Source organism: Colius striatus, chromosome 5 (genome assembly GCF_028858725.1).
Source record: "Colius striatus isolate bColStr4 chromosome 5, bColStr4.1.hap1, whole genome shotgun sequence".
NCBI classification, from domain to species: domain Eukaryota; kingdom Metazoa; phylum Chordata; class Aves; order Coliiformes; family Coliidae; genus Colius; species Colius striatus.
Genome location: NC_084763.1, coordinates 42697367 through 42717843, shown reverse-complemented (window position 1 = coordinate 42717843; position 20477 = coordinate 42697367). Strand labels below are relative to the sequence as shown.

General features: G+C 37.3%; 1 protein-coding gene across 1 annotated transcript in view; it reads left to right on the top strand.

The window, feature by feature from the left end:
• PTPRN2 (protein tyrosine phosphatase receptor type N2) overlaps positions 1–20477 on the top strand; it is a 656903-nt gene that overhangs the window by 599684 nt on the left and 36742 nt on the right. Inside the window, exons 16-17 of the mRNA XM_061996660.1 lie at positions 6666–6739; positions 14226–14303. Of these exons, the coding sequence (XP_061852644.1) occupies positions 6666–6739; positions 14226–14303 (152 nt within the window). The remainder of the gene's footprint in view (positions 1–6665; positions 6740–14225; positions 14304–20477) is intronic.

The following is a 20477-nucleotide window of genomic DNA, read 5'->3' as shown; positions in this document are numbered from 1 at the left end:
GCAGTCTATAATCAGAGCTAGATGATCTGTTTATCAGATACTCAGCTGTACTGAATGAGCCCCTTCAGGCTCCAGTGGATAAGCTTGCAAACTGGCTTCTCTCTGCTAGGCTTCGGATAGAAAGAGAAAAGGAAAAAAAAAAAAACAAGACAGCCAGTGTTTGTATTCCTAGAATCTGCTCTTTTCTCTAAGCAGCCACCTTTCTGGGCTTGAAATAAAAGCAACATATTTTTCCTATGCAAATATATCATAGAGTACATTGGTAATCTATGGCCACACGTTTTATTAAGTAACCAATGAAACAAAACTGAAACTGAGAATATATGCACAGTCCACAGCAACAAAAATGCTCTCAGTCAATGTGCCCACAATCCAGATGGGTAGCTTGGCAAACATATATAGCTATTTTAATTTTTAAAGTGCCCCGAAACCATTAATTTTCCCTATGAGAGTCTTATGTAAGTACTATTCCCCCTTCAGAAATAGGGAAATTACAGGTAACACATTAGGTAAATGTCAGAGCCAGATTTAGAGGGAAAATTCTTTGGAAGCACATGATAATTTAACTGATCCCATCAGTCCTTGCATATTTGCTTCAGTGGGATTTGGGTCTCTTGTTTATGCAGTGACTTTCTGCAGTACTTTGCTGCTTAGGAGAGGATTGCAGTAGTTTGACAATATGAATTCTCCTGAGTAAGTATGGTGCTAGTTGAAAGCCTTTCAGGGGAACAGCAACAGTTTTCTGACTTCCATGTGTTTTGGGATCAGGTCTGTTGAAAAATTTTTAAGAACTCATCATGAAAGTTGGAGTACAAGACTTGTATGTTCTTTTCCATCCTGAAAAAATAGCATTTTAGTGACATGATAGGAAGTGAAAATTGCTCCATGATAATGTGTGTTGATTCAAGTTAATCTTCCTGCTGAAAGTGTTCTTTTCAATGTGGACTTACAGTCAGACCACCTTAAGCTATTTTCAGTCCCTGGTCATAAATTAAGCCAGATCATTTCTGTCTTCAGCCTTAGAGAAAGCATGGTAGCTACAGGTGTTGCCAGAAATGGATGCTGATTATTCAGCTGATGGAGGAAGTGTGTCTGCATGATACAATGAGCAATAAGATAGGGACCCTCAGACTAGACCATTCTGTCTCTGAATCCAGAAGTAGCATAGCTTCAGTGCTAAAGAACAGAGATTTTTAGCGGGTGTCATGCCACACTAGAAAGATGAACTATTTTTGGAGCTAAGATAGTCTGTCTCTTTTCATCATATTGTACCATGTGGATGAATCAGCCTACACTGATCAGCCTTCAGCTGACAAGTCTCTGCCATTACTTCTTCCATCACATATTGTTGTGCCTGTTCATTCCATGTCTAGACTTAGTCAGAACTGCCTGGGAAGGTTTTTGGACATGGACAAGGTGGCTGCAATTTATCTGAAGCTTTAATTAGAATTGTTTTAGCACATTTAAAATCACTTAGTACTTTTTACAAGAGTAAAATGCTAATTTTTTGGCTTTGTTACAATGTGGAAACTTCTATTACAGCTATTAGTGCACTGGGAACTTTCCTTTTGAGTGAATTGCACAAAATTACCTGCCCTCACTCTCTGAAGTTGCTACTCACTGATAAACAGCTGTCATGTTATATCCTTAAAACTACGCTGATGATGGATGGAATGTCTGGTCTAGAGTTTAAACAGTATTAAATTTTGATAAGGTGATGGGTATTGAAGACTCTAAGATTAGACTGAGATGAGAAAGAGCCCAGTTTGCCTGCTCTTTTTTTTCACTATGTTTGACATTAAAACTGTAGCAAAAAGTCAGAGATTTTCTTTGTAATAAATGGAGCAAAGCTGATATGCTTTTGATATGCTACAAAGTTGTTATGCTGCATTCAAATTATTTTCACAGAGTAAGGCCTTGTTATCATTTCCTTACCTCTTCATATGCATAGTCACCTTGACAAGGTAGAACAAGATTGCCAATTCATGTGGAAGATTTCATCTTAGGAAGGCTTCAAAGAAGTTTTAATACCATGTTGTGTTTACTTTACATTTTCCTTTCTTAACCAGTCTTAATACTTTTTTTTGCTAACTACATATCTGATGTCATTTCTAGATTAAGATTGTATTTAATCTCAAAATTTTATCATAAATCACCCTTATACTTGTCTTTTTTATTTACAAAATAGCTTTTAAAATACTTGGTAGCAGAACGCCTTGACACTGAGATTAATAGAGGCATTTTAAACTTTCGGCAAACAACTTTTTGCAGTGAACGTCTGCTGTAGCTGTGCCCATGGGTCACGGTATAGAGCAACCTGCTTACCTCTGTGCTTTGGTTTCCCTCCAAAGGAAAGCAAAGCATTTGGGAGCAGAGTGTGCCCGCAGCTCTGAGGCTTGTCTGTAGCCAGGGGATCTGCACCAAGGAGACGAGCACCTGAGCAGAGAGCTCTGGTTGCGTGTATTATCTCTATCAGTAATGCATGTAGAACTAGAGCTCTGCTTGATTTCAGTTCATTTTCAAGAAGAGTTCCCTTTTGTGCAAATAACCTATGGGCAAAATGATGATAATCAACAGTTCTTCACAGTGTTCAGATTACTCCACTTTTGCTCCTCAGTAGTTCTTCACTTTCTTGTTTCACTGTAGTTCTGTATAGTACTTTGCAAGGGCAGGGTGGGGGGGAACAAAACTCAGTCTAAATCTAGAAGGAAGAGACTGATAATCTGGACAGAATGTGCTAGGTTGATTGTTGTGAGATTCACTCTAATCTGTCATGCCTGGATTCAGATGACCCAAAGTTGCCCACATTCCTTATTTCCAGCCTTTGTTTGTTGGTTCTGTTCCTTCAGAAATATCTGACTAAAAGGAAACAGAAGACAGAGGGAATTAGGTAAGATGTGAGTCTTATTTTTCCAAGCTTTCAATCCCTATCTGAAAAACAACAAAAGTAATGGATCCTCATGAAGTCACAGGACCACTCTGAGATAAACAGAAGACTGTGAGATGGTATACAACTATAGAATTTGTCACTGTTTAAATAATCCATATAGATGTGACGTTTTGCACTCAAGTTAGATGTTTAAAAACAGGAATCCAGTGCCTAAAGTATTCAAGGTACTCTCATAGAGCTAGTAGGGTATAACACAACCTCCTCTAGTTGCCCTTCTAGCTGCTAGCCTGACTGTCTTTAAGGCACATCAGATATCACTAGAAACCTACCCTGAGGCATTGAATCAAGTTCTTGGGGTGTGATTCTGTGAAACTGTACATTAAGATGCCTAAATTAAGGTGGTTCCATGTAGCCACTTCCATATGAGCTAGGTGTCAAAGCACCCATTGCAGTCAGTGAAGAGCTAGTCAGTGCAGTGCCAACAAGAGAGCTGTGCAATGGCCGAAAGCTGGTATTTGATTTACAGTGAAGTTAATAGCTATAAGATGGCCTTGCATATCCCATGTGAGCTTCAGAGGTTACTCCCACAGGATACAAATCTTTAGGTCTTGTCATATCTGTTACCCTTGTGCAATGTCTCATCTACTCCATAGTTTCTTGAACAAAATGATATGTTTATGTTTAGCTAACTAAATCAAGCTCCACTGACTGTCACTTAGTCTACATGAAGATATCTGTACACCAAAACTTACCTTTCTTATTATATATGTTGAATTTTCATATACGGCAAGCTCATATGTGTTTGCTTTATATTTTGTCCTTTCTCCTCTATGCTTTATAATTTGTACTTTTTATTGTATATGTATATAAAATACAACATTGTGCTATATTTCTCCTCAGCTCTGGATTAATACTTGCCTCCTTGTTTAGGAAATGCCTCTCTGCCATACATATCCATCTACACATTTTGCTTTTCTTTCAGCTGTGGCTTGGCTGGAGCAATAGCAAATGCAAAGTAGTGCTGCATTCAGCAGTAGCTAATGTAGATATTTGAAATTATGACTAGTTGTAGCTTGGCTAGATTGCAGTAGCTAGTAGCAGTATTTGTCTTTTTTCTCATTCCTTTATTACCATCCCTCTACTCTCCTATTTCTTCATCTTTCTTCTTGCTTTTTAGATTGATCTTATATATCTTCCTTTGTGTCATCCGCTCCCTTCCTTTTGTTTCCTGCTTCTGCTTCTCTGTCCATGCTTCTAACATAATCAATGTGCAGTTTACAATAAAAAAAATCATGTACATTAGGCTTTTTCCCCACAGTTGCTTGTTGTTAACAGAACAATAAACTTGTGTCCACAGTATTCTTTTTTTATTTTCCTTCTTTTTCTGCCTGTTTCTGAAGAGCTATTATGCTAGTTCCTAGAAGCTCTGAGGTGATAACAGGCATAGACAAGCACAATCTGTTCATTGTCAATATGAGTGCTTGATGCTGCAACTGAAGCACACATGGGTGCAAACTCTTGATATATGCAGAAAACACATGTACAACCTTTTTTGCACACTTCTTTTTTTCTTCTGAGCGCAAATAAAAAGTCTCGCCACCTTTTCACTACCAAAGCCTTAACATATCTCACCCTCTGTTACACCCTCCAAGACATCAAGATAATGATATGGCACACTACGTCAGAGGGTCTGGATAAAACATTATGTTTTTTTAAAAAGATCCTGAAGTCACTGATCTGACACTCGACTTATATTGGCAAGTCACACTGACATCTGTTTGCTAAATACCAATGAATCACTGTCTGCTCTCTCTCCCTCATCCATTTGAAAACATTTCACACATTTTCTTTGGTGATTAGTTCAAACACTTTTGCTATCCAGTGAATGAGGCTTATTCTGAGTGCTTACTTAGCTTCAGATACCTGAGAAACATTTAGAGTCTGTAACCTGCATATCTCCTGCATAGACAAAAGGATTCAGGGCTGTAGTTCTTGAGGCACTCTGTGACAATGTTCATTGTAAAGCTTGCTGTAAAAAAATCTTGGGTAGTCGCAAAATCTCAAATATCACAAGTTAATATTTATGTTTTGCATTTTTCTGGAGTGGTGCCAAAGTAAGGTGGAAGTGAATAATGTGCATGAATGTGTTCCCTTTCTCATCTTCTTCAGCCTCTTATTGAGTTAACACTTTACTGGAGGAAACAATTTTATGTAAATAGTGAAGAATGATTCTTCATTCATTTGACATGACTGGTTTACCCCTAATCTTATTCCAGGAGAAGGTTGCTCACATTGTTGGATTATATATTGTTAATGAGATTGAGTGCAAGACTCATACAAGTACATTTTTGTCTTGCTCACATATTGCCATGGCATTACTGGTGAATCAACATAAGCAGAGACCAAACTCTCGATTTCTACTTTCCTATATGGTACTTACCATGTCTGATAACTCAGTTATTGTTCCTGGTTATTAAAATAATGATTGCACTGAACGGTTTAAAAAGACAACATGTAGTCCTACTGTTAAGAACAGTGTCACGGGCCAAGATATAAAAGGAAAAAGGATGTATTCCTGTGCTCTGATTTTGTCTACTTGAATATTTGTTGGAAAGATCCTCTCAAAATAACAGTATCCATGTTTGTCTGTAGAGAGTTACAGAAAGGGCATCTCCATGACCTCTCACCACAATATACTGTGCAGGGTAGGTTTGCTGAGAAATATAAATTGTGCTGGTTATGTATCAGGTACAAGTTGTTTGAGACTCATATGAGACCTAGATCTCTCTCACATAAATTGTCTACATGTTATCTGATCTTTCTTTAGTCAATAGAAAGAAAAAGACACAGCTTGACTGTAATTTGGCCTGTTTGAGACAGCTAAATCGGGATGAGATGATTCATTACATAGAAATATTTCTTTTCTCTTAGCAGAAGGTGAGACCAGATAAGGAGATACAGACATCTGCATTGTTACTGTCTAAATACAGACAAATAAACCCCATCCTGAAATAAAAAATAAATTAAAAAGCACTAGAGTCTGGAGTGTACCAACTCTAAATATAATTGAGCTAGCACCAGTAAAAATACAGTTAAAAAGTGGTAAGAGTCTTGACAATGTGCAAACATCATGAGCTTCCAGTGCTGCTGTTTTCTTTGCTAGAGGTGTCTGAACTAGCTACACTACCAACAGTTTAAGATATGTATATGTGCTCCAATTATACTTTTAGGTGCAGCTGTTACCAGCATTTTATCTCTCCCACAATTATCTCCAAGTCATATCATCTCCCCATGTCACTAGCATACCACACTGCAGTCGTATTTGAGCGGTGCAGATTAACCTTTTGTCCAGCTCTTAACTGTACTTCAATGTTCTTGCTGCACATTTTATAGAGAAGCCAGATGGACAGAGTCCATCAACTTCCTTCTTCCATGACCTTGCAAGCAGAGGACTGTTTTCTGTAATACTGGGCTTTTTTTTCTAGTTTAAGATTTAAACTCCCTGAGCAGCAAAGAGTCCCATTTTTGCTATGATAGGTTGTGGCACATTTTGGTGCATCTCATGAATACATGCTTTCTGATCCTCAGCCTTTGAAATATCTTGGTGCTTCATTCCTGAGTTAAGCTGTGGTGCTATATCAAGGAGTCAGAAAGAAATGTCCTTTCTGATATTTACCATTTGCGTGTCTTGAAAAGCACATTAATCTGACTTTGAATTGTTTAACTTAAAATTAATAGATTGCTTGTGTAGAAACTCTTATTTTCTTCTTTGTAGATGATCATTCCAGGATACGTCTGAAAGGTGAAAATAGCCACGACAATTCAGACTACATCAATGCCAGCCCAATCGTAAGTATAGCGGCCTATGAGACATAATGCAAATAACCACTCCCTGTTTTAACTTCTTGTTAAAATACACTAACTTGAGGCAACTCACTGCTCAGGTTGTGCAATGTCAGGTTGTAAGCACCTCACAGCTCTTCATGTTTCAACCTATCCTTTCAAACTGGAGAGAAATAAATCTTCAATATATGCATACAATACCCTTGAAGTTTATGAACTAAGAAAACAGAGTCTCTAGGTAGTCTTCGTTCTACCTCATAATACTGTCAGGTTTTCTGTACTTTATATTATTAACTTACAGGCTATAAAATTCTGCAGTATACCCTTAGCGGAGCTTTTCCTTTTCTGAGGAGGTAAAACTTGCTTGTTCTTTTTTGTTTTCTCCTACTAGCTACAGTTAGCAATACCGTTTTTGTTTAAAAAACCCACAACTACATAGAAACCTGAGCTTTGTTTTCATTGCTTTCAGCAGAGTTCAAAAGCTTCATTTCCTTGAATATACTTAAAAATGTTTTATTGAGGGAGTTAAAAAGTGTACAGAATCCAACAAACATCTTTGGGATGCTTTTGTCTTTGGGTTAAGGTTGAAGGGAAACCACAGTACCTGCACACACAGGGACTGCTTTTAAGTGTGTCTCTGAATAGACTAAGCTCTTGCTGGACCCAGGATCAGGAGATCAGAGTAACTTGGCAATCCAAGAAGTAAATGTCCTGCTTGTAAATTCCTGCACAGATATCCAGGTCCAGACCCCAGTGCTCTATTTGCTTGTCTTCAAGGACCATTTGGTGAGTTATGTCTGGTCAAGTTGTAATTTGATAGGAGAAGCTGAGAGGTGTTGTGGCAAGCACAGGAGTGGGAGATGTTAACTGGAAGTCAGATATTGTATTCTTGTAAGATCTTGATTGTAATTTGCATGACTATAGCATGGTGCAGAAGTGGAATTGTGGCGTCTGTAGACAGTGCTATACTAGATTTAGTGTTGGTGGCAGTAAAATGTATTTTTACCGAATAACTAACATGGGCTTCTTCAATCTGCCCAAAAGTCACAGCTTAACTGTTTTAGTATACAAATTAGTATACTAAATATACAAGTATACAAATTTAGTATATAAATTTGATTGTGGAAGGGGTAAATTCTTACATCTGTGTATACACCTGTTGCAATTGGAATTCTGGATTATAATGTATCTGTTCCTTTAATTCACTGAAAAGTATTAGATTCAGTAACATTAGGGATGGAGAGACAGGACCAAGATATCCCATTGATGTAACTGGGAAGAGTTTTGTTTTGTGAGGCTGCCTGAAGCTAGTGCAGTCAGAGGGTTCTTGCTTCCATGGGTTTAACACTCATGGTTTTACATGGGGTTGTAATCTTGCTATTCCATCCAGCACTTAATAAGGATATTTCTGTCTGCAAGGCTAGAAAGTATTTCTTTTTTGTAGATTTCCCAGACTCAAGAGTTTTGTTCAAGAAAATAGGTCACAGTGATGAAGCAAAAATTCAACAGAGTTGTCTCTGTGTCTCTTACAGAAATGTTTCTATGCCTAGAGATAAGTGAGTGCACAAGTTTCATTGGATTGGGGCAAGCACCCAGTATCATGCATAGCCATGAAAAACTACCAAGAAAACTCTTGAGTTACTCTTTGTCATGGTAGGATAGGGATCCTACTGTGTGGGAAGAAGGGCCACAGCCTACATTTGTGTAGACAACCTATTCCAAGGGAAGAGATGATCCAGATGGTTTTGTGAGCTTGTTTCACTAACTCAATAGTTGTTTTGATATTTGGAAAGAAATAGATAAAATGTGTGTTTCCTGAAGGTGATGCAGTGGGAGGTCAGTAGGACTAAATCACTATTTTGCAAGCCTGTAGTTTGCAAAGACTCCCTGTAAACTGTTTCATTTCAAAATATCTTCAAGTTAGTATAAACATATTTTTTAATCTGGTATAGTTTTTGTATAATGAAGTAGAATAGAATGGCAGAGACATTCAGTCTCTGTTCTCCTCACCTCAGAAACCTACTGGCATGTCATATTGGGCACTTGATTCTGCAGTATTTACTGTGGCTGTATAGCTATTGCAGCCTAAGCTGGACATACCTGCTGTTACTACAGGTGTTTATTTGAGATATTTTCTGTTAGCAAACAGTGTACAGTGGATATGGAGTACCAGTAAGTCTGCCTTTATGTGCTCTTGCAAAAATCCTACAGTTTCTTTCCTTCAGACTATTGCCTTTCAACTTAAATGACCTTAGTAATTGGCACATCAATACAGTGATATTCCTGCTGCATTTTCATGGCAGTGCTTGAGTTGGGAGTGAGCTAGTCAGCTGCAAGATGGACATGAATAGCACAGAATCAGTGTGGTCTGAACTGACTGGAAGAGACTTTTTCCTCCCTTTGCCTGTGAGCTGTCTAGCAGGGCAAGAGTTTAAAATAAAGTAATTATACTTGAGCCTCAGAAAGGGAGGCTTCCAGTTGAGTATATGTCACTAGGTATCTCCAGCTTCTGGGTCAGTGGTCCAGCCTCCAGCTGGGGCTCACTCAACCTTAACTTAAGTCTAAATGAGTGCAGCAGTACACCATAAAAAAAATCCCTGTGGTAGACAATGAGCTGGCCACCTGCCCACATGTTCCCTCCTTTTAAAAAATGCTACTCCCTCAAGACCTCCTTCCCTCCAAGTGTGTTGTGAAAACTAGGGTCAGATTGATGGCTTCGTCATGGCTGGGAGTAGGCGAGGCCAATCAGTCAAGCTTTAGTCCAAGCTCTTCCAATAGGTCTTTAATTTCACTGCAACATGAGGCTAGAGAAAATGAGTCCTTAGGATAAATTTGTAGGTAAAAGTGAGGTAGAAATCTTTTTCCCTCCTCTCTGAAATAACATAAAGTACTATGATAATAACTCTGCTATCAGCAGCTGAATGAAAGGCTTGCAATTACAGCACAAGAAGACCCTGACTGTGCAGAATAAAACTGTGATAATTACATCTGTCATATTTGTACTTAGTCCTCATTAAATTTTGGGAAAATCACCGAGTAGTAAATAATGTGCAATCTTTGCTTTTAAATCAGAGGTCATGAAAGTAAATGGGAATTCTGTTTTTCTTCATAGGGTGTCTGAGAGAGAAAAAAATCCCATCAACTACATTTAAAACCTCAGTTTGCTTATTACTGAAGACACCAGACTGAGGAATGTCATTAGTGTGACAGTTTGTTCAAACACAGCATACAAATTTCATCACCAAGAATAGACTCTGAAATTCACAATGACATTCACAACCAGATTTACTTCTTTTATTTCATTAGGGGTTTGAAAAGAAGGATTTAAAAATTGGTTTAAATTTTAATTCAAACTTGAAGATGAGGACTAGTTTACCTTTTTAATTTGAATGCTGAGATGAATGTGATTACAAAGTTGATCTGCATTTGTTGGATATGCTTTTTTTTTGCAAAAACAAATATACTTTTTTTACTTCTAGAGACTATACTCCGTGTAATACATACATGCATGAAAGTAGATTTTATTGGTATTATAAACACATTAAATCTGGAAATTAGACTGTGGCTTGAATGCATATGAATTTTTAAGAAGTTATCAGAGTTCAGCTTTTTTTCCATTGTATTTGGTCTACAATGGATCTCATTCTGGTCTCATGTGATTTAAGAATACTTCAGCTGGACTTGGAGGTTTTAGATCAAGATAAATATAGTGTAACTGAAACCACATCTCACCCAGAGTCTTTCTGTGTGGAAATTAAGGATCTAATAAGCTGAGAGTAGAAGTAAAGGACAAGAATGAATTGATATATCATTTACATGAGATTTCAAAATGGTCATTGATGCCTGTTGGCAGTTTGAGTTTACAGTTTTAGAAGACTACACAACAAGAATCTACGTGAACCACTATCAAGTCCAAATACAATAAACTTGAGGATTTACTCACAGAATGCATTGATTTTGCAGTATTTCATCAGCATTATCAGTGAAATCATGAAGCAGCACTATCTCTATCTAAAGACTTAACAAAATTCAGAGTTCTTCAGGGAATACTTGCAAAGTCTTAGGATAAGGAAACTGGATAGTAGAACTGTTGAAGGAAAAACTAAAGGAGTAACTTTTATTCTCCAGTAAGGCAAAGTTAGAATTGTAGTCTGATATTAATTTAACAAAGGTGCAACTAATTCTGATACTGTGTTCTTTATGTATTTTCCTGATTTAAGATAATGTAAGTCAACTTATGTTAACAAAGCCGTGTAGAAAAACAAAAGTCATGCCACTAAGGTTTTCTGTAGATTTCCAACAAGAAATCTGAATGTTCCTCCTTTTTGTTTTCATTTACTTTTGATATTGGTAGTGACAGAAATCACCACAGTCAATTGCATGGTCAGTTATAGTAATCCGTGATCCTTTTCTTTTCTTAATACAAAATTGTGGAAAAATGATTGAAACATTATCACTAGACTTGCCTTTGTTGTACTGCAGCAGAAAATGAGAATTCCATCATAGCAGAACAGTTGTAATAATTGCAGCTTTTTCTTTCAAAAAAATGGCTGTTCGATCCAGTTCTGATGTAAGCCTTGTGAATTTTGTCCTTTGATGGGTACATAGAGGGAAAAGTCTTGTTCTTATTGAACATTTACTATTAGGGTGATTTCTGAAGGTTTTTCTAATGTAAAATGTTAGCAAACAGTCAATTTTAGTTTAATACTTGATAGTATGGAGCCTGTTGGTCTCTATTCTTCTCTGGAGAATATATTTTCTGTTTTATTTTCGTGAAGTGAGAAATCTGAAGGATCCTTGAAAGAAGATAATGACTACTGACTTTTAAAAAAAAAAAAGCCTTTTACTTGATCCTTGATTAGTTAGTTTAAAACCCATTACTGACTTTATTTCTTTATTCAAACTTTTGTTAACTTTGATGGATTGAAATGCCCTTGGTGCTCTTGGTGACCTTGAGGGAATAAAAAAGAACATAACAAAAACATTCAAGGACTGTCCCTTTCAATCACCTACTCACATTAAATTGAATGTGACCAGAGTAGTGATTTTTCATGATTTTCTGGAAGTACGTGGCATTTAAAACCAGTATATATAATAGAAAATTGATGAAACCAGAACTTTCATTTAATTAGTTTAATCTTTGCTTTATTTTTGTTCAGTTAAAGATCATTTAATGGTGTGATAGGGCTTTCTGCCATCTTCTATTTGCTCCATGCAAGAAGAGTTTCTGCTCATAATTGTTTTCTGTGACACACAATGTGCTTGGAATGTAATAATTGTAATTGTCTGTTGAATTATTGTTAAACTGCTGATACACTTCACTACTCTGTGCTTATTGTAATGTTTGCCACGTTCCAACAACACCTTCATGACAGAGTTTGATTAATGCTGAAATGCCAAGATTGGCCTAGTCCTGATTTATCAGCTGAATGTTGAGAAGTATTTCCTCCATGACAGCACTATTTGCATCATCCTTGATTTCTTTTGCCTTTGTTTTCTGTCATGTCTACATTGAAAATAATTTAGTTTCTGAGAAGTTTGAGTTTAGAGGTTTTTTTAGATAAATTTCTTCTTAAGAAACTCAAAGTAAATTATTATTTTCTCAAGTTTGATATATTCACTGTTGGTTAGATTTCCAAGTCAGGCTCTTGCCTGTTACAAGTGACATAATTTTCAAGTGGATACAGCCTACAAGTTTCCACTGGGGGCAGCAAGTCCTTCTCAGTGCAGGACAATTTTTCTAAACTAGAATTTTTAGTTCCAACATAAGAAAACAATTAAACAGATGATTAAATCCTACAGATCTCTGTGAGGTTCAAAATGAGACAACAATAGAAATTATTTCCACCCTGCTGGAGCAAAAAACCCTTTAGGCTGACTTTGCTTCCTCACATTTGCTGTCGTTTTCGGGTCTATTTAGTTCAGTGTCTCCATTCTGACAAAAATCAAACAAACAAAAAGTTGCCCATTTCCACATGGCTCTTCAAAGTATTTTTTGCTAATACTGCTTTCTTGAGCGGGCTACATTTTCCTTGCTTTCAAAATACCCAGAGTAGTAGTGTCCTGCTATCAGAATTGCTTTTGTCAAAAGGCAGAGAAAGCAAGGTTGAAATTTGTTGTGAGCAATTGCTTGTTGTGAAGAGTTATTTGCTGATAAGAGAAGCATCTCAATGAAGCTCAGAATGAAATGATGATATTGTAGAAATTCTGGTCAAATTTTTTTTAAGTATGGGTGGTTTATCAGAAATAAGCTTTTATTCTAAATGGATTTAGTAACTTCATTTTGCCTGTGTTGTGTTGTCATGGAGAATTTTAATATTAAGTCCAGCTTAATTATACATCAGAAAATTAGAAACATAAAAGTGTTCTCTTCCTCTTTGCAACATTCATCATATTGTTTTTCTGTTGGAATAACTTACATCTGTTCTTTTATGGTTCTTTCCTCTTTTATGTTGCACATAATTATGAGGTGCCTTCTTTTACGCTGACATGTACCATCACTGAAAATTTGGATAGACTATGAATAAATTCAGTAGATGCCTGTTAATGCAAACGTGACTCACATTCATTCTTATTTGAGCCTTTACTTATAGAACAGAATTGTGTATTGAGACAAATTCTGCCTTCAGCTAAATGGGTTTAAGTTAACTCTCATCGACTTCAGTGTCACTGAGTCACATCCACACATCTGAGAGCTGAACTAGGTCTCATTTCTTTGTGTTCAAAGTTTTGTCTTGCCCAGTTTGGGGTTAGAATGAGTTTGTTTGGTTTTTAATCCTATCAGCAGATCTTCTTTTTCAGCAGAATGGTTCCTAAGATTTAGAACCAAGAAAACCACCCATCAGTTTGAAAACATTCATTGTAACACACTAATCCTATTTACTCTTGATGGCTTTGTTTCTTAGATTCTTTATTTTTTCTGTTCAGTGAATTTTCTGCTCCTTGAATTAAACGTAATAATTAAGGTCTTTAAGCAGAACTTCCTCTATTGAGGCCAAATCCATGCATTTAGATAAATCAGCTAACCAGAAAAAGCCAGAAACTGAATTTGTTCCCCATTTTTTGCTGTTTTTTAGTTACATGTGCCCTTGACTGGCACGGTGGAAATGGAGAACATATTTAGATGTGTGGAGCATTCTTAACACTCAGTGTAGAGAAATGTTTCAAATGGCTCCTAGGTTGCTATGAAACCACAAGTACTGATCTCAAATGCCTTTGTCAACCACCATAAATGATCTTACACTGCTTATTGAGGACATAGGACGTTGCTCATCATCTGTGCTGATATGCATCTGGTAGCATCAGTCTTTTGTGGAAAAAGTTCTCCTCTGAGCTTATAAATAGAAATAAAATTATTTGCTAGTACAGGATAGAGGGATATGACAGTCCTTCAGGAAATCCCTTGTTTCTGCCCTTGCAAACTTCCTGTCTCTAGTACAACAAGGGATTTTCTTTTAAATAAATCCAATCTGTAATCTCTTTCTTATTCCAGATGGACCATGACCCTCGAAACCCTGCATATATTGCCACCCAGGGCCCTCTCCCCGCTACTGTGGCTGATTTCTGGCAGGTGAGTTAAGCGTATCTTTGAAAACGGAATTTGTGGCACAAGTCGGATGTTTTCCTGTGCTTCTGGAAATGCAAGATGTGTAAAAATATGTTGTGCTTGGGTCACAATAGGTGGGAAAAGCCTTGGTTCAAATATCTATTTAAAAACTAGTACATGGATATTCACGCGATTTATGAATATAAGAAGCCCCGCTAAAGCATAGATGATCTGGAAATTATACTAAAAACCTCAGGCCAAAGTATTCACATTTTAGTGCCAGGTTTCCATAATTAAACTACCACCAAGGACTGGATGAGTTTCAGAGTACCTGACCTGCATAAGTGTAACCACAGTTTATTGTTACTCTCCAGATCAAAAAGGACTTAACACTATCTACCATTAATTTTTCCATTGGAACCTACTTCTAACATGTCCCAGTTTCTCAAAATGCTTGGATTCTTATGTAATTTCCCTATTACTGGTAGCTGAGTTAAAGGCTGAGTTAAGATCCTGCTACGTAAAGTTCAGTAGGTGAATATTTTTTTGCAGAACTGGGGCTAAAGGCAGTAGTTACTGATGTACAAATGAGTTCACTTTCCATGGAGTGTTTTACATGCTTGTGCAGCTCTCAGGTTTGGACATACACACACAGAGCCAGGCTATGTTTGTGTGTCTGTGTGACAGATATGCTATGTTAGATATTCCTTTGTATGTGTGAAAGTGCACCTGAAAGCTTGCTGAAGCTGTTTGGGGAGGAGTCCAACTGGGGATTGTTATCAATAGGAACATATGTTTTTATTTTCTTGTTTTGCATTATAAATTTAGCAACATTTGTTCTGAAGAGAAAGGATATCTGTGTAAAAATTTCCAAAATGCCATTGTATTTTAGGAGCTTGCATCAGTTGAAATCGTCATCTTTCTTCATTTGCATCACTTGGTCTATGATTAGAAAGTGTTAACTGATCCCTATTGAAGACATTTTTCATGACACAATTTCCTACTGTTTCTGATGAAGAATCAGGGCATTTTCAAAAAGTTTGTTTGATTTTGGGTGCCTGGATATATAAAGGCTCAGTCAGAGATATTTTGGAACTGTGTTTTAGAAGTGCAAAGCAAAAGCTTTCTGCTTGAAGTTGATTGTGCTGTTCACTGGGCTTAAATTTTCAAGTAACTTATGATTTTTGTCTTCACAAGTTGGTAACTGGACACAATTGAGAAGACTAATCTTTTTTCCCTTGACAGGTGTGGACTTGTAACAGGCATGATACTTGAAAAATGTGGTTCTTGAGTTAACCATGCAAAATCAAATACTGTGTTACCTATTTTATGATTCCTAAGGCCAAGTTTTGTATATTTGTATGTTGTATATTTTTACCTGTAACTGCATTTTTACATGTTGAAAAAAAGTACATTCTCATTTTTAAAGGAAGCATTTAAAGAGCATACTTTGTATAAGTATTGCTGCTGACACAGAAATCAGAATTCATCATACAAATCTAGTATGAAGGATGTATTTTGTTCTTCTCCCATTATAGTTTGAATAGTTAGGCAAGTTGTTTCTTTTATTAGATTCTAAAGAAAGGTTTCTTACATTTATTTTGATGATGTCACTTCAGCGTCAGATTGGTCTGTCACTCACTTTTCTTAAACTTCCTACAGATCACATGTCAATGTGATGGTACCTGTCCCAACCTTATGATGTGGCTCAGAGTATCCACCAGTGTAATAAACAGGGATAATAAACAGAGATTAAGTCCTTACAGAACACTGCATCCATTACTGCTGAAATAGGTCCATTGTACATGGGGTGAAGTTCTTACTGTTTCTGCCCAGATGCAGGAGGAACATTTATATCCATTGTTCACCTGAAAGTACTTATTTTAAGTTTAAGCATGGGAAACCTGAACTTGCTATGGAAAATAGAGTATTAACTCCAGTCAAGGCAGAATCCTTTAATGTTTAGTTGAATACAGTTTTCTGTAGTTTATAGAGACCGTGGTGCTGCCATCAGGGATTGTTTAAAGATTCAATTATTCATTCCTGATATATCTTCTCAGTGGTTCTCCTCCCTCTCCCTCCTCCACTTAACACCAGCTGTTGTGGAGCCGTGTTGCTTTTTTCCCCCTTTCTATGCTCAGTGAAGCATTTTTGTGACTGATAGTGAGAAGAGTGACTGACTCCAGAGAGACCTGGTACTATTCTGCTGTTCCTTGTCTAAATGCACAATGTCATGCTTTAGCAAGTCCAACAGAAACTCTTGGAGCTTGGCACCACCTTCTATGGCAATATATAATGAATGTGTTGCTTCCTATTTTTGCAGAGACATAGCTACTAAGACTCCTGAGAGCCTAGCTGCATGGTGGGCATCGACCATTCTGTAACCACTCCATTTTATCGTGGCTGAAATGCTACCCGTGCAAGAAACTATGATAATTGTTTTTACTCCTGTGGGCATTTCAGGCTTATTTAAAGAGAACACTTGTCTATGAGGCATTTCTTTTTCTTGAAAGTGTAATCCAACTTTCTTGGCATTAACAACACAGCTGATATCCATAATGAAATCCAAACTACTCATGATTTGTCTTGACTCTAGATTTCATGCTCAAATTCCAGAGACACGGTTTCTAAATCTAATGTCCCTTGAAACTTGCATTAGATTCTTCCACCTGTCAGTGACTATGTCTACACTAGCAAGCAGCAGAAATGACTTTGTAGAGTATCACAGCAGTTATTTTGTAGGGTTTTTTCTGCAAAACAACTATTCAGTAGTCTAGTGGACCAAATGGTGGTGGTGGTGGGGGAGAAGGCTACAGATGCATCTGGAGGAAGGTTTTTCCAAAAGGAACTCGGTTCCTGAGCTCTAAGACTTCTCTGCAGCATCTGCTGCTCTCAATGTCTGTCATCTACATGATCATGTGATCATGGTCAGCTCAGTGCCTTCTCTCCCAAACTGACCAAAGCTTTTTCATAAAGCATTGATGATGCTTTGTCCAGGCTCATCATCTTTGGCAGATCCATGCCTAGTAACACTATGAGACTGGAGAGGGACCAATTTCAATCATCTCAGTAATGACCACTTGTAGGAAGATTATGTCCTTTTTGGTAAGGTGAGGAAGAAGAGCAGGTACCATCAGTACCATCTAATTTGAGCCACTAGAACTGGCCATTAGTCTCAGCATTTTCTGTACACCTTGCTATTCATTTGGGTTTTCATGTTGACCTGAGATCATCTTGATGGAAGTTTTTCTTTCAGTCTTTGAGCTGAGAGTCCAAACTCCTGTATATTGATCATTTTCAAATGGTGTTCAAATTTGACTATGTTGTAAAAATAAAAATGAGAAAAAAGACAAGAGTCTTGCTCTGGTTTTTTCTAATGGTGTAAGACCATTTCCAGGCATCAGATTTCCACTGTGTCCCTCTAGTTTACTTTTCCAGCTCCATATATTCTTGGCATAGCTCTGCTATGTCAAAGAGTGCCAAGTTAGTTCCAACTTTCTTGGCTTACCTATTTCTTTGAAAACTTTCTAGCCTGCAGGAGTTGTGTTGTCAGTCATCTCATTGATCTGTTTTACCACAGGGCTTCCTAATCTGTCTGGATACTCTGTGTTTGCAGCTCAAGCAGAGATTTCATCTCTGCCTGCATGTCATCTGTTAGACCGCTCTGGAAATTTTCCAGCTACTACTTTAATTAATTTTGAAAAGCCTCCAGCTGATTTAAGTCTTCTTTTAATTTCATCTGGTCTTGTTTTCATCTCTTTTTACCAATTACTATTTCTGAGAGATGCTTCCTTCATTGATTCTATTTTGGTTCAGTGGGAATTCCACCTCACGATTCCCTTTCTTGAAAACCGGATGCCTCTTCTCACATGGTATTAATCCATTTTTACCTGAGTGGTTAAACAATTTGCTGGGTCTGTGAGTTGTTTTCTTCTCAGCTGGAAAGAGAATTCATCCTCAGGATAGGGTTTTGCTTTGATATAGTTCCATTTTATTTACAAAGAAAGTACAGAGTTTTATTTCCTTGAACAAAGACAGAATCAAATAACAGGCAATAACTTCTTTTTTTGCAAACCTCATTCACACAGTGTTTTACCCCCAACCTCCCTTTCAGCTTTTCTTCTACCAGGATCACAATGCTAGTTTGTTGAGCTGTGCTAGTGGTTTCTTTAGTCCTTTTACACATTTTTGCTGCTTATCTGGATTAATCATCTTGCCTTGATTAATGCCTCTCTCTCTGCATTAAGCATATCAGTTTCTAGAGAAATTCATGGGTCCATATGCCTCATGTTTCTCTTTGTTTTGATGATAACTTCTGTAATTTCAGTTATCAGGCTCCATAAAAGAGTTTGCTTGTTTCTTACGTTTGTCTTGAATGAAAGGTGATGATTTTGTCCAGCAGCTTCAGTGAGATTTCACTCAGCTCTTTCACATAACGCTATTAAAATTCAACATCTCTTTGAACATAATTCAAAAGAAAGAGGATGTAGAACATTTCTGATCTATAACAAGTTTTCGCAGCAGGAGTTCCATGTTGTGAATAATTCTGAAGGCATAAAATTTTATTATTTTCCATATGTGCTGGGTTATAATTCCATGAAGTATTTGACATGAAGTACATGTCTTAACTTGCAAAGTATTCTAAGAAGCAAGGGATGATAATGTGCAAGAAACTATTCCTAGGAGTTTGGTTATTTAGAACCAACTGTCTTTGCACTGAAAAATTGTTCTTAATTATGCCATGTTTATAAATTGCATGTCTGCTGAGGTTCATCATCTCCAAATGGAGATTTCTGTAGGAGGCCATAATTTTTCCCTCTGGAAAACACCCCACATTATGCCTTGTTTTCATAAATCTATCTATATTAGCCTTTCTTTTCCCTTCTCCCTTTTTAAAGGGAAGTTCACTTTAATGTTTTTCTATTTTACCATGTTAAGTGAAATAGAGGGGTCAGCCACGTCCAAGTGGCTTAAGAGAGTATGCTTCTTAGTTGCCTTAAAAAATTAAATCACGTGCTAGATATTTATGTATTTGTTATTTTTCTGTAATGTCCTCTCTCCATGAGCAACATAATTAATAAGAATATGAACAAGATATAACTTCCATGAAGGAGTAGAGAGCTATCATTTGACAGATACTCAATAAGGTTCAAAGCACCTACAACAGTAAGACATGAGATTAAATACAGTCAACACTTGTAGTTTGGACCAGAAAATTCCCTGGCTCTTGCCTGAATAGATCTATAGCTCAAGCTAGATAGTTCCCCGGGTGCTTTAGTCCCTGGACAGCTACAATCTGTCAAGGATGACAGAGCAGATATCACTCATGAGCAGCACTGAGTCAGGTGCAGGACCAGGAAGGTAGAGTTCAGGTACTGCCCCTTTGTGGTAGGATGCTCCTCTAAGGAAGTGAGAAAGCTTCATCCTATGTGTTCTGGAGTAAAATCATGCTTTTTGTAACCTCCTCTTTTCTCCATTGTTCCCCAGTACATGAAAAAGTCTTGGCAATGCTCTTCAACCTTCTTGTTAAAGGCAGGCATCTGTTGCCATGAAACGGAAAGAAAACTCACTGAAGTGGAGGTTTATGCTCTTGTGACTGTAGGGAGTGGGGACACCTCATTTCTGATCCTTTGATTATTTCCTATTTTCATTGCAAGACTAATAAATGTAAAGTGCAGAAGGAGTCTCAAGAATAAAGATTGGAGCCCTAATGTGAGCCAGGGACTTTAGTTGCCCTTTTCACTGCCCCTAGTCCTGCATTTCTTAATCTAAAACTAGTTTTAGAATAGTTTGTCCATATAGAGGAGTATATTATTGGTATCATTTCAAAACCCGATTATTATTTTCCTCCTTGTGTTGCACCAGCACGTTAAGAACCAAATTATTGAGTTATAGTCTTGAGGACATGAAAAATCTTTGCTGGTCTTTTTGGCAGCTCTAGTTTCTCTCTTCTAGTTTTGGAATTCAACAAAAGAAATGCAAAATATTGTCAGTTTTCTTGTGTAAAAAGGATTGATCATCAATGATTTCCAAGGGCAGATCCCAGTGGGTAGGAGACCACCTCCCTGTAGCTGAATGAGTCTCCTAACAAAAATTGGTGTTCCAAGCCCATGGGGTCTGTAGGAACAACTGTACCAAACCCTCCTCTGCTCTAATTGCTGGTTTCTGTGCTCCCAGTTCAGTGTGCTTTGTGAGTGC